We start from the raw sequence: 13,654 nt of genomic DNA, 5'->3' as shown, positions 1-13,654 counted from the left end.
GTGCCCTCAAGACAGATAGTGTGCAAATTCTGTGATGAATTTGTGCCTGGGACCCCTGAGGAGGGGCCTATCCACTATAGGAGATGCTGCTGGTGCCCGGTCCAAGTCTCCTTTACCAGGCTGGTGCACCCATCCCCTAGTTGCCATGAGTGTTGGCTACTGAAGACTCATAGTTGCCCCTTGTACTAGGTTGAATTATATTCCTCCCAAATTTACGTTCTTCCTGGAACCTCAGAACGTGACCATATTTGGAAATACAGAGGGTCTGTGCAGATGTAATTTATTAAGGTAAAAGGAGGTCATACTGAAGTAGGGTGGGCACTATGATTGGAGTCCTTACAAGAAGAGGGAAATTTGGATAAGACACAGACACCCAGGGGAGAAGGCCATGAGAAGACGGAGGCAGAGACTGGAGTGATGCATCTGTAAGCCAAGGAAGATGAAGAACCGTGGGCAAACTCCAGAAGCTAGAACAGGCAAGGAAGGATTCTTCTGTAGAGCCTTTGGAGGGAGCATGTCCCTGTTGACACCTTGATTTCAGATTTCTCATGTCTGGAACTCTGAGACAATGAATTTCTGTTGCTTTAGACCACCCAGTTTGTGGTACCCAGCTGCAGAAGTCCTAGGAAACTAATACACCCGTCTTAAGATAACTATCCTTTGCCACACGGGAGCTGCTTGACTGAGGGGAAATTCCTGCACCCCTAGAGCAGCCCACATTCATTTAATAAAACAGGGGTACATAAGGCTGACCCCCTGCCTCAGTGAGGCACCATAACGTGGTGCATTTTGTGCTCTAGAGCTCCTGTGGGAACAGCCTGAAACTAGTTTGCAACCAAAACCACATCCTTGTTTGGTTTCTTGACCCTTCCCTTATCCTGCCCCCTTCTGAGGACTCTCCTCCAATCAGTCACTTGCACAGAATCCTTGTCTCAAGCTCTTCTTCTTGGGACCCTGGGCTAAAACATTCACAGAGCACAGAGATACCACCTTGAGGTGAGAGTACCCAGGAGGGCATCCCAGAGGAGGGCTAACTCTTGAAGGACAAGAAAGATGAGTCTCCTGGAGAAGGGGGAGGGTGATCTGGCAGAGAGAGCAGCATAAGCAAAAGCACCTCCAGCTCCTTCTACATCATTTGTGTATAAAATTGTGGCGTGAGAGGAGCTTAGAAGAACTAGAGAGAGGCCAGCTCTTGGAGGCTCAGTGTGACACCCTGGTGGACAGCAGATGGAGATAGACCTCTGGCCTATATTTCAAAATACTTTCTCACTATTAAAATTTTTCACCAGTTGTGTGGACAACAGAATGTGCTGCTTGTCCCTCGAGGTCTTCGGCTAACTTGGAGCCACATGTTGGGGACCTCTGCGTTGGGCAGGTGGGGCTCAATGACTTCCCGTACTCCTTCCACGTCTACCATTCTATGACTGTTGACCAGTGTTACTGCTGCTGGGTTAACAAAGTGCTGGCTAGTTACCAGGTCTGACTTCTTCTCACCAAAACCACTTCTCTGTGACATTGGATGAATCACTGCATCTTCCTCAACCATGGGAATCCTATCAGCAGGAGATAGTATAATGTAGTGATTATGACCACTGCTCTGGAATCTTCCTTAGTTTGAATCCTGGTCTCTTCTCTTATTAGTAATTGTGTAATTGTGAGCAATTAACCTCATTAAGCTTCAGCGTTTTCTTTTTCCTTAATTTATCAAATGGGATTGATAATAGCACTTGCCTAAAGAGTTTGCCTGGATTAAAGAAGATAATGCATGCCAAGTCCTGAGGACAGTGCCTGGCACACAGCTCTTCTTAGTGAGAACTTCTGTTCTGCTGTCTTCTGAGGCCATGAGCTGAAATAGAAGCAGACTTTTTCTTGCAGCATAAAGAGGATCAGCACCGTATTGAGGAAAGAGTGCAGACTAGGAGAAGACCTGGGTTTGAATATTCGTTCTGCTTGGTAGCTGTGTGAGATTAGGCAGGACACCCAAAGTGGCTGAGCCTTCGTGTCCTCGTCCATAAAATGGGAGTAATACTGTCTGCTTTGTGGAGTCACTGTAGGGAGAAAAATGAGGAAACAGGTAAACCGCTATAAAATATTAGTTGCAATCATTAGAGGGTTATTTGGAAGTCACGCATCAGCTTATGGTGGAGGCATCTGAGCAGTACCAGAAGCAGCCAGGAGCTCTCCTTGGTAGGGAGATCTGGGTGGGGAACTGGTTTGGCAAATGGACACAGTTGTGGTTCTTGATTCCTGGTACCTGGTACCCGGGCAGAAGAGAGGGGAGATTGGCTGTTAAACATTCCTAGTGAGCGAGGGCATGGAATCCCAACAGAGGTCCCACCCAGTCATAAAACCTGAAAATAGAAGAAAATCTTACTTATTTAAAATGTTTATCTTTGTAATAAGTAACCAATGCAGGTTTATTAGAGGACATTTATAGAAAAACAAAGAAGAAAAGGAAGAAGGAAAGAAAACGGTACTCATTTCCTCACAACCCGAAGAAAAACATCAACATTTTGGTGTATTTATGTCTAGGCATTTTAATAGGCATAAGTAGGTGGGAATTTTTGGTTTATTTTAATTTAGTTAAAATTGGACTTCTGCACCTATGGAGAGTCTTGTCGGCTGGAGTGACTACTCCAGAGATGTATTTTGTGTCTATTTTCAGGATTATTGCCAAAGCAAGGGTTAACCATTCATAATGAAATTGCTTGTTCTTAAGCATCGTCTAAATGCCATGAGGAAGAGAAGCATGAAGTTGTCTCCCTCCTTACGGTATAGTTATGTCTCCAGCTCTGTCTGGCATGAGGCAATGCTTCTTTTCTAGACTCTTATCTGACAAGAAGGATCTTGTGTAGTCATCATCTGATAGGACCAATCCTATTAATATATCAATTCCCCCATCTTAGAGGTCATTTTTTTATTGAGGTCACATGGGTCTATAACATTATATAAATTTCAGGTGTACATAGTTATATTTCGACTTCTGTATAGACTACATCGTGTTCACCACCAAAAGTCTAATTGCCCTGTGTCACTGTATGAATGTGTCTCTTTACCCTTTTTGCCCTCCTCCCACCCCCTTCCCTTCTGGTAACCACCAATCTATTTTCCATATCTATGTGTTTCTTTGTTTATCTTCCACATATGAGTGAAATCGTATCATATTTGTCTTTCTCCATCTGACTTATTTTGCTTAATACCCTCAAGGTCCATGCATGTTGTCAAAAATGGCAAAATTTCATCTTTTTTTTGTGGCTGAGTATAGAGGTCATGATTTTGAATCATCCCAAAGTGGACTGGGGTCTATCTTCAAGTAATTATTTCTCTAAGGAAGGGCAAGTAGTCAGTGTGTTTTTCTGTATTCTTCAGAATCTGCGAGTGTCTTTCTATTGGCTCTGCAAAGGCACCACAACTTAGCTAGCTATGAAGTTCTTGGGACATGAAGCATCCTCTTAAAACCTCATGTGCGTGTTATACTATTGTGGTTGGGAGTGCAGACCCCCAGTAAGACCACCTTGGTCCAAGTCCTGTCTCTTTGAATTAGTAATTGTTTGACATTGGGCAGGTTACTTAATCTGCATCTCTTTTTGTTTTTTTCCGAAAAATGTGAATCATAGTAGTATCGATCCCTAGAGTTGTTGTGAACATTAAATGAGTTAATATTTTAAGGCACTAAGAACAGTGACAGGTGCATAAAAATTTGCAATACATATTAGCTGCCGCTGCTGTCATTTGTGGTTATTATAATCGTCATCATCCTCACCATCATATCCCAGTGTTTCAAATTGAAATGATGAATCTGAGAACTGACTTTTTATTCTTTTTTGTTTTGATGGCGGTCTGTTGTTGTCTAGATGCTTGTGGAAATTTTTCTTTAGTCTTGTATTTCAATATATTGCCAGTATGTGCTTACGTTTGAGTCTTGTCATTATTTTGCCTGGAACCCGCTGTGCTCTTTGTCGCGTGCAAAGTCAGACCTTCATTTATTTCACATAAATTTTCCATAGCTCTGTCTTCGATTATTGTTCTGTTCCAGTGGCTTGATGTCTTATCCCCAAACACCTCTAATTCTTAGCTTGGATGCCCATTCACTATTCTCTATAACATTCACCTTCTTACTCTTTTTCGCCTCTTTATTGCTGCCCCAACCTCTTATTTGAGGAAAAACTTATCAAATATTTTCTCTGCTCATTTAAATAAGACATCACATCTTTAGTGAACATTGACCATATGTTATACCAGATCGCATAGACTAATTCTAGTAGGTACCTACCAGTAGATTGGGTGCTATATCTACTTGTTAAATCTTCTGCTCAGGGATCTCATGGGCCCATCCAAGGAATAATAAGGTGAGGTCTACTGCTGACAACTCTCAGTCAGGGTGCAGTCAGTGAACATATGCACATAGAGTCCCCATGGTCCTTAGTAGAGAATTTAAATGCTTTTATTACCTGAAATATAAAATAATCTTTCATTCTGAAGATGAGAAAATTGAGAACCATGAAGATTGAGTGGTCCAGCCAGGGTCACGCAGCTGACTAATGGTGAAGCATGGCAAAGAAAGGCTCAGACTCTGGCCCCAAGCTAGTTTCCCTTCTCTTTTTTGATCCTCAGTCCATTATTTTATGAAACAGTGTTGCATGCCAATCAGTGGAATATCTAATCAGCATGGGACTTTTGAACATCTGCCCTGTGGTGCACACAACTGAGGAGTCATGAAGCAGAGTTGAAAAGAAAGATGGGCCTGGTTTAGTTATAAGCAAAAGAAAAGACATTCCAGTTGGAAGAAATGGCATGTGCAAAAGTATGGAAGTGGGAATAATAAATTAGTGTGCGGGTGTGTGTGTATGGTGGCGAGTGGAGTGGGGTGGGGCATTCCTGCAAACCCTCATGGGTCAGTAAATAGCAATACTATTGTTAGTGATCAGGTAGGGGGAGGGTGGTGGACCGTGTTGGAGCCAGGTTATATTCACCTTAAACATGCCAAGGCTCACTCCACATCTTAGTTGCATTCAGTTTTTCTCAAAGCATTTGATTTCGGTCTGGAGCAGACAATACGTACGCACAAAGCTTGCTCTCCAGCTATTTGAAGCACTTTTGCTCTCTGTGGGAATTTCTAGGGAGTCAAACTGTTACAAGTGCTCACAGCAGGGAAAAGAAAGACAGAATTGGTCTGGAGATTGCTGCCTGAGGACGAGGTGGAATTACATTAAGAGGTCACCTCACCACCTACATGTTGAAGGAGAGCCTTGGCAGGTCAGGGGCCATTGCTGCCCAGGCCTCATGGGTGGCTCATGGGTCCTTGTCTTCGAAGTGCTTTGATGCCCTGCTGGAGGGGGCCGGTGCCATCTCCCAGCTCAGATCTCAGGTCCCTGAAGGCCAGCCTTCCTCCCTCTTGATTTGGTTTCAGACTTCGTGAGCGGAGTGTGCCAATGAATGTCAAACACCTACTCCTGGCTTTGCGCAGTTGATGGTGTGGGGTCAGGTGAAGAAAGGGCATGGGTTGTTTCATATGTGAAAAGGCTCGTGAAGGAGAACTGGTGTGTGCCTGAGCGACTTCTTGTTAGGAAAAATAGTAGGAATTCAACATCTGATGTTGCTGGCAAAATTGTTCAAAGAGAAATGATACGGTATTAAAGGCTCATTCTCTCCAAATATTCTGGAGTTCTGCTCCAAGTAAGATTTAGTGGCATTCTTCCCACCTGGTAGTTCACAGATAAACCATATTTTTGTTTTCCTTAGACTTTTTTTTTACATATCATTTACATATATCAAAATACACTCATGCATTGCTTAACGACAGGGCTACATTCTGAGAAATGCGTCATTAGGCGATTTCATTGTTGTGTGAACATCACAGAGTGTATTTTCACAAACCTAGCTGGTATAGCCTACTGCACAGCTGGGCTGTATGGTACTGATCTTATGAGACCACCATTGTATATTGTATATGTGGTCGCTGACCAAAGCATTATGTGGCGCATGACTATACCTATATTTTAAGTGTACAGTTTGATGAATCTTACACAGCCCTAGTCAAGGTACAGAAATTTTTATCACCCCAGAAAGTTTTCTCATGTCCTCTTCCAGGCAGTCACCCCACTAGAGGCAACAGTGTTCTGGGTTTTATGATTTAATCAGCCAAATCAATATCTAGTGCTTTCCGACCCTCCAGAAAGCTCTCTCATGCCTTATCCCAGTCAGTACCTGCTCCCGTAGGTTACTGTAATTCTGACTTTTATCACCATAAATCAATTTTCTCTGTTCTTTTTTTTTCTTAAAGATTGGCACCTGAGCTAACAACTGTTGCCAATCTTCTTTTTTTCTTTCTACTTTTTCTTCCCAAATCCCCCCAGTACATAGCTGTGTATTTCAGCTGCGAGTCCCTCTAGTTGTGGCATGTGGGATGCCGCCTCAGTGAGGCCTGATGAGCTATACCATGTCCACGCCCAGGATCTGAACCAGCGAAACCCCCCAGTCACCAAAGCGGAGCGCATGAGCTTAACCACTCAGCCACAGGGCCAGCCCCCAATTTTGTCTGTTCCTGAAGTTTTCTTATAAATTGAATATCATGCATTTTTTTTTCTTCTTTTGAAGAACAGAATTTTCTTTTGAGATTCATCCATGTTGTGTATATCGGTAGTTTGTTCTTTTTTACTTGCTGTGTAGTATTCCATTGAATTTGGTTGATCCATAAGCACTCACCTAGGCCTGGCTTGTCCTCCAATTTCCTCCTCTTCATTGGCTTCTACATCAGCTTCTTTCTCTCCTTACTCCTCTTTCTCTCAGTCCTTGAGTGAAAACTAGAATGTGAGCTTCTGGTGGCTAGGATTGTGTCTGTTTTATTCATTGCTGCATCCTCAGTGCCTAGAGCAGTGTGTGACACATAGCAGATACTCATTGTCTGTAGAATGAGTGAGTGAATGAGTGTTCAGAGTACATAGTTTTAGCTGTTTACCAGTTTGCCCTATGTGGTACCTTCCCAAGCAATTAAGAACTACAGGACCCCCAGAACATTCTCTCTTTGCTCACAGATTTGACATGAATTTCTGGCCCACAGATCACATTCAAGCTCTCTCTGCAAGAGCTATCCTAACCTCTAGACCAGGTTACGTCCCTCCGTAGGCCTCACGACCTCCTTTGTCACCCCCAACATGACCCTCATTGCTCTTTATTCATCGCTGCTTTAACCGACTGCCTTCCCTCTGATTCCATGAGTCCAGAGAGCCTGCATTTCTTACCCCACAAAATTCCACACACTCAGCACTCTGTATGGTACACGACAAGCACAGAGTACATACTAGTTGGGGTTTCTTTCATAGAGAATTTGTCTCTGCTAGATTGTTAATCTCAAGAACCTGACAGTTAGACAAAGCCCTTCATGAAGAAAAATGGATTTGAAAACATGGCCTCTGCTATGGCCTGAATGTTTGTGTTCTCCCCAAATTCGTATATTGAAGTCCTAACCTCCTAATGTGATTGAATTAGGAGGTGGGGCCTTTGGGGTGATTGGGTTTAAATGAGATCATTATGGGATTAATGTCCTTAGAAGAAGAGGAAGAAACCGGAGATCTCTCTCTGTCTCACCGATGTGGGGACATAGCAAGAAGGGATCAGAATGCAAGCCAAGAAGACAGTTCTCACCAGGAACTGAATTGGCTGGAACCTTGATCTTGGACTTTCCAGCCTCCAGAACTGTGAGAAATAAATGTCTGTTCTTTAAGCCACCTGGTCTATGGTCTTGTGTTATAGCAACCCAAGCCACAAAGACAGCTTCTGTGGAAGATTTCTGCTTAGGATGTAACATTTCATGCTCAGGGTCATGTCCTTACCCTTTAAATATTTTAGACCAAATGTTAAATCTGTGAATGTGTTGGCTGGGTCATGGTCATGGGAAACTAGACATTTACTTGTCTTTGTCCTATGGAAATCTTAGCACGTTTATTTTCGCCCAAATGTTTGGGAACCTGGGAGCCTGGAAGTACTAGATCTGTGACCCCTACATCAAGTTCCATTCCCTTACATAATTGTGCTCCCAACCCTACCGTAGCCCTGCAACAAAGGGTGGCGCCAAAGAAGTATAAGCTATCATGGGCATGTAGTCTGTCAGCAGAATCTCTGTGCATTTCCTTTATTCTCAACATAGTTTCTTCAGAGGTTCATGCATGGGCCTCAGAAGGGTTTGTGGATGCCTGAAATAGTATTCAAAACTCTAGATAATATGCTTATGTGCATTTTCCTGGGAAGAGAGTCTGAAATTTCTCACCAGATTTTTGTAAGGGCTGTGCATCCTCAAAAGTTAAAAACTACTGTTATAGATTTCCTTTAATGACCTTTCTGGTTAATTACTTAAACATCTCAAGTACAAGAGGAGAAAGGGAGGAGCAGGAATGCTACCTGGGCTGGAGTTCTCTGCCCTCACCTCCTTCTAGCTGAACAGGTTGTAAGCCCTTCCTGGGCCTCGGTTTCCTTCTGATGACTCGGGATTGGATTAGAGGCTTCACAGATTTCTTGCACTGTCTGGCTGAACAGCTCATCTCAGAGAGGAGAACTGATACAAATAAACACAGTCTTTCTGAGCAATTTTTAAAAAGGTGGTACCTACCAAAGAAAGATCATTCTGTATCTCATCCCTGACTCTCACTCTTTGAACCACTAGTACATGTGCCTTCTAAACAATGCGGATTATAAATCAATGGATTGCCCAAACAAGAAACGCAAAACAATAAGCTGATTGCTTCTTGGTGCCAGGTACAGGAAACACTATGATGTACTTCATGATATATTCTTGAGAGGACAAAGGGAGAAATCCCCACACTGGCTAGTCTGCCCATGGACATGTGAACCAGTCAGTCATTTGAAATGGAGACATTCATATACTCGAGTGAATGTTTGTTACTATACTTGAACTTCCCATCAGAAATATACAGGAAGAGACTAAACATTTGGAAAGATTAATACTTTATTTTCTTTCTGGTGGTCAGCAATGTACTGCTAATGCCTGAAATAGGAGAGCAAAAACCATGGTGGAAATTCGATGGAAGAGAGCTTAATGTGGTCACTTGCTCAAGCCCCAAAGTATTGAAGTGTGCATCTGTTAATTCTGTCCAGGGCCGGTCTGTGAGTAATTAGATTAAGGAATTGGGCAGAGTCATCACAGAGCTACAAAATATCACCCATGGGGCCTCATTGGAAACTGATGGGAACTCTGGAGAGTTGATCATGGTGATCAAAGGGTCTATATATTTAAAATGCACAAAGGATGAGCTCAGAAATTATCTGCCTGCCAACTTAACTTCTCTACCTGGAACAAATTATCCAAAAATCAATTTGCAAACACCTTTGAGATAACAAGGCCCTGAGTAATAACCTCCAAGCCTTTGTAAAGAAAAGCATCTAGCTTGACTAATCTGCTTAATTTCCTTCTCTGACCAAATGGCAGACTATAATAGAAGCAATCTGAAATTGTCCCATAAGATTTGCCTCGAGTCACACTGAAAATATATTGTCCACCTCTGTTTTATAGCAATTATTCTATTTCCAGAGAATCTTTGTTGCTAGGTAATTAATTAGAAAGAAAACACTGAATGAGTCTTATCTATCCCAAAGATCTCATCTGAGTTCCAAACTGAAACTCAGACCTGCCTTATCCAGCTGAACAGCCCAGAGGCCCTCCCAAAGTCCTTGAACACGTCAACGTTATACTCCACCCCCAAGTGTCTCTCCCATTCTCCACTCCCTGGTTCACCTCCAAGAATCATTAACTTGTTCATATCCCTTGACAAATAGTCCCAGTCCTGGCAGTTGGTCCTAAGAAAATGTGAGACAAGAAGGACAGGAGTCTTCTGCACAAAGATGTTCATCGCAACCTTATTTACCATAGCAAAACTTGGAACAACTCCTGTGCCCCACAATTGAAGAATAGTTAGTGTGATTACCTGATGGATTGTTCTGTGACTATTAAAGACAGTGATGGTAAAATCTGCATAATGTATAAACAAAGTCCTTAGGATGTAATAAGTGAGAGAAGAAAAACAAATCTGCATTGGTCTTTGCGTTACTTTAACCACATGTAAAAGGATTAAGTATGCAAATTGAAATTGGGATGGAACATGGAGAAATAAAAATGCCTGTTCTATTGGGTGGTAGGGAAGGAGAGATATTTTCTCTTTCTTCTTGTTTCCTTTATTGTTGTTCCACTGCTATTTTTTGCAACAAATAAAAAGATATCCACCTTGATTTTGAGAAAATGGATACTGACGCAAACAGCCTTCCAAGGGGAGAGCTGGCCTGGGAAGGCACGCAAATGTGAATTCCATCCTGCCTCACCTGCTCCACGATCTTGGTTAGGTGACCTGATCACTTGGGCTCTCAGTTTTGTTAAATCTATTAAAATTGAGGTGATAAAATCCCAAGAATTATACAAAAGAATGCATGCGAGATTTCTTGACAAATAGCTACAAAATAAATGTTGATTTCTGCAGCCTTGCTAGTAGGCTAAGGATTGCCAGAGAGAGGCGACCATTGATGCTTGCTGAAATTCTGGTCTATTTAGCTGAAGATAGAGAACCTAATGCAAAGAGGGGTGTCAACACACAGCAGATACAGGATAACTCAACATGACTTTTCTGTTAACTCTTGGTCCTCACTGGAAAAACTATGGCCAGTGACACTCCCTGCTAGGAGGAACCTGCTGGAGTTAAGGAAGAAGCTGAATTCTTGCTGTGCCATCATCCTTTGTCTGCCTGGTCTCATTTCACTATTTGGGAGCACTTCCACCAACACTCTGTGTGTTCCTGTAAAAGAAGTGTTTGTAAACCTGGGACTCCCCTGGGTTTTGAACCAAACTCCACTTCAGTAAAGGCGGGTTCTCATTTGAGGATGGAGAGCAGAATATTAACGGTGGCAGCTTTGCTCTGTTCTGGAAAACCATCTCCTCACCATTGCCTTCTTTCTTTCCTTTCTCTAAATGAAGGATATATGGTAGGTGTTGAATATAGTTACTAAATAAGTACTGATCCCAGTATTTACATACAAAAACATGAAAATTAAAGTAGCATGTGAATGGGGTTAAGAAAGGGATTTGGATTATTTCGTATGGCTGTTTGGAATTTTGTCCCTTGTCCTCACATGCTTGAATTCTGCTCTGTACATGACTTGGGTCTGACCTCCTTTCTCATTGTTTATCTTTCAGAGCCTCCGACACCAATTGCCCCCCCAGAGCTGCTGGCTGTGGGGGCCACATACCTGTGGATCAAGCCAAATGCCAACTCCATCATTGGGGACGGCCCCATCATCCTGAAGGAGGTGGAATATCGCACCACCACGGGCACCTGGGCCGAGACCCACATAGTTGACTCTCCCAACTATAAGCTGTGGCATCTGGACCCTGATGTGGAGTATGAGATCCGGGTGCTACTCACACGACCAGGGGAGGGAGGCACGGGACCGCCAGGGCCTCCGCTCACCACCAGGACCAAGTGTGCAGGTAAGAGCCTCGTTCCTGACTATTTTGCGAGGCCGGGCAGTTGCTGTGAATGATCCTTCTCTTGGCTTTCTGTGACGGTCATCCCTAAACTTCCTTGATGTGAGGGTGCGTCCCATTGTGGAGGAAAATAGTCAATATTTTGGTCTTGCCTTAGAGGACCTCCTGGTTCTGGTGACATCTCTGGGGACCTCCTGGCTCTGACTGTGGCCCTAAGAACCGCTTCCCTCTGACTGCGTCTTGGAGACGCTCCTGGTTCTGATGGTGTTTCCAGTGGGGCGCTGGTTCTCTGGCTCCAAGGGCTTCTGATGCCATTTGTATGTCTGGGGCTTCCTAGTGCTGAGAGTATCTCTGAGGACTCTTGGTTCTGTGTTTCTGAGGGCTCCAGGCTCTGGTTTGGTTGTACCTCTAAGGGCTCCTGGCTCTGCCTGTGTACCCTGAAGCCCTCATTTAGACTATCTCTGAGTCCTTCTGGCTCCTGTTGTATATCTAAGGTGTTTCTGACTTTAACTTTGTCCCTGAGGATCCCTGGGTTGGGCCTGTGACCCTAATGAGCTCTTAGTTTTGACAATTTCCCTGAGAGTTCCTGGTTCTAGTTCTGTCTGTGAGGGGTTCCTGGTACCAACTACGTATTGAGTGCCTCCTGGCTCTGAAGGTGTCTCTCAGTGGATTCTGGAACTGCCTTAGTCCCTAAGAGTCTCCTGACTCTGTGTCCCCTGGGAGCTCCTGGCTCCTACTTAAGAGTCTGGGTTGGACTGTCCCTCCTGGGGTCCTCTGGATAATATATCCCTATGGGCTCTGGGCTCAGTGTTCCCCGGACGCTCCTGGCTCCAACTGTTTTTCTGACAATTCCTGGATGCTGCCTAAGAGCTTTCTGGCTGGGACTGTGTCGGGAGAGTTCCATGGATCTAATATTCCTGAGGGCTCTCGGCTCCTATGGTGTTTCTAAGGATACTGGCTGGGATTGTATCTCTGACTATATCCATGAAATGTTCCAGCTCTGAATGCAACTCAAGAAATTAAAAGAACTCTGTGTTTGTTGTTTTTGTAAATCACATTTATTTATCTCATTTTTCCTCTCTAAGTAACCATTAGATATAAGTACTTTTATCTCATATATAGAAAGGAATAGAGACTCGATATTTTAAAACTTTTTATCCAGAGTCATAAAATTGGTCAGTGGCACAGTTGTATTTGCATTCAGGATTTTCTGACACTGGTGCCATTGATCACTGGTCATACCATGCTGAGTAAATAAAGAGAGAGGTATGCACCATCAGCATGGTTGACAGAGCTGGGTGTGTTCCATTGGGGGTCCATGGAAGTGGCAGCATGAGCCATTGGCTTCCAAGGACAAAGGAGTCACTGATGGCTTCTGGGTGGGGAGAAAAGGACCATAAGCACAGCAACCCCCATGGATCAAAAATACAGCCAGTTCTTCTGTAGTAAGACATATGCGTCCCTAAAAAGCACTGTAGTATGCAATAAAAACCATCAGTGTTTTGGGGAAAAAATAGGGTTGGGGCCCGACACTCATACTTCATCAGTGACACATGAAAACAGGAAAGGAAACTATTAAAAATGGTGGCACAATTTTGCACACGTTAATGCCTAAGATATGCATAAACACTGCAATACCTATGGTGTATTACCTTGGAAAGACCTGAAGTGTACTTATGGAAGTGTGTGTTAGAAAGGTTGTGGCCTGCAACCCACTGTGAAGCAGTGAAGGACGGCTTTCTGAAAGTGGTGGAAAGTTGTGACACCACGTGTGGATAGTTGTGGCTCATAATACACACAGTGACCTGAGGGAGCAGGCAGATGTTTGCGGTGGGTGCCTTTTGTGTATCCCTACGTGGCTTAGTTCAGCTGGGTGCACTTTTCTGCTTCAGTAGTGTTTCTACGTACAAAATCACACACAGCAAATGTGAAGTTTGTGTAATGCTCAAATTGTTCCCTGGTACTTCAATCATGTTGGAACACATTCGCATTGTCAAAACAAGTGTTATAGCAGAATTGACTGTAACCATTTTTAAGTATCTTAGTAGTGCATCTCAGTCATACGTAACCCAAGGTTACCGAGTAATTTCCATTGCTTGGGAATATTCCTTTGAATGTTATTGAACCACTATGATGAATAGAGATGCCATTTTCTTGATTATTTTCAAA

At 43.4% G+C, this 13,654-nt stretch overlaps 1 protein-coding gene across 17 annotated transcripts in view; it reads left to right on the top strand.

Moving 5' to 3' along the window:
* Positions 1–13,654, top strand: part of PTPRT (protein tyrosine phosphatase receptor type T) — a 1,024,383-nt gene that overhangs the window by 455,467 nt on the left and 555,262 nt on the right. For all 17 annotated transcript variants that reach the window (XM_023626585.2, XM_070247923.1, XM_070247921.1 and 14 more), the window contains one exon: positions 11,195–11,488. In XM_023626585.2, the coding sequence (XP_023482353.1) occupies positions 11,195–11,488 (294 nt within the window). The remainder of the gene's footprint in view (positions 1–11,194; positions 11,489–13,654) is intronic.

Source organism: Equus caballus, chromosome 22 (genome assembly GCF_041296265.1).
Source record: "Equus caballus isolate H_3958 breed thoroughbred chromosome 22, TB-T2T, whole genome shotgun sequence".
In the NCBI taxonomy this organism is placed as follows: Eukaryota; Metazoa; Chordata; class Mammalia; order Perissodactyla; family Equidae; genus Equus; species Equus caballus.
This window is presented reverse-complemented; position numbering and strand designations above follow the sequence as displayed.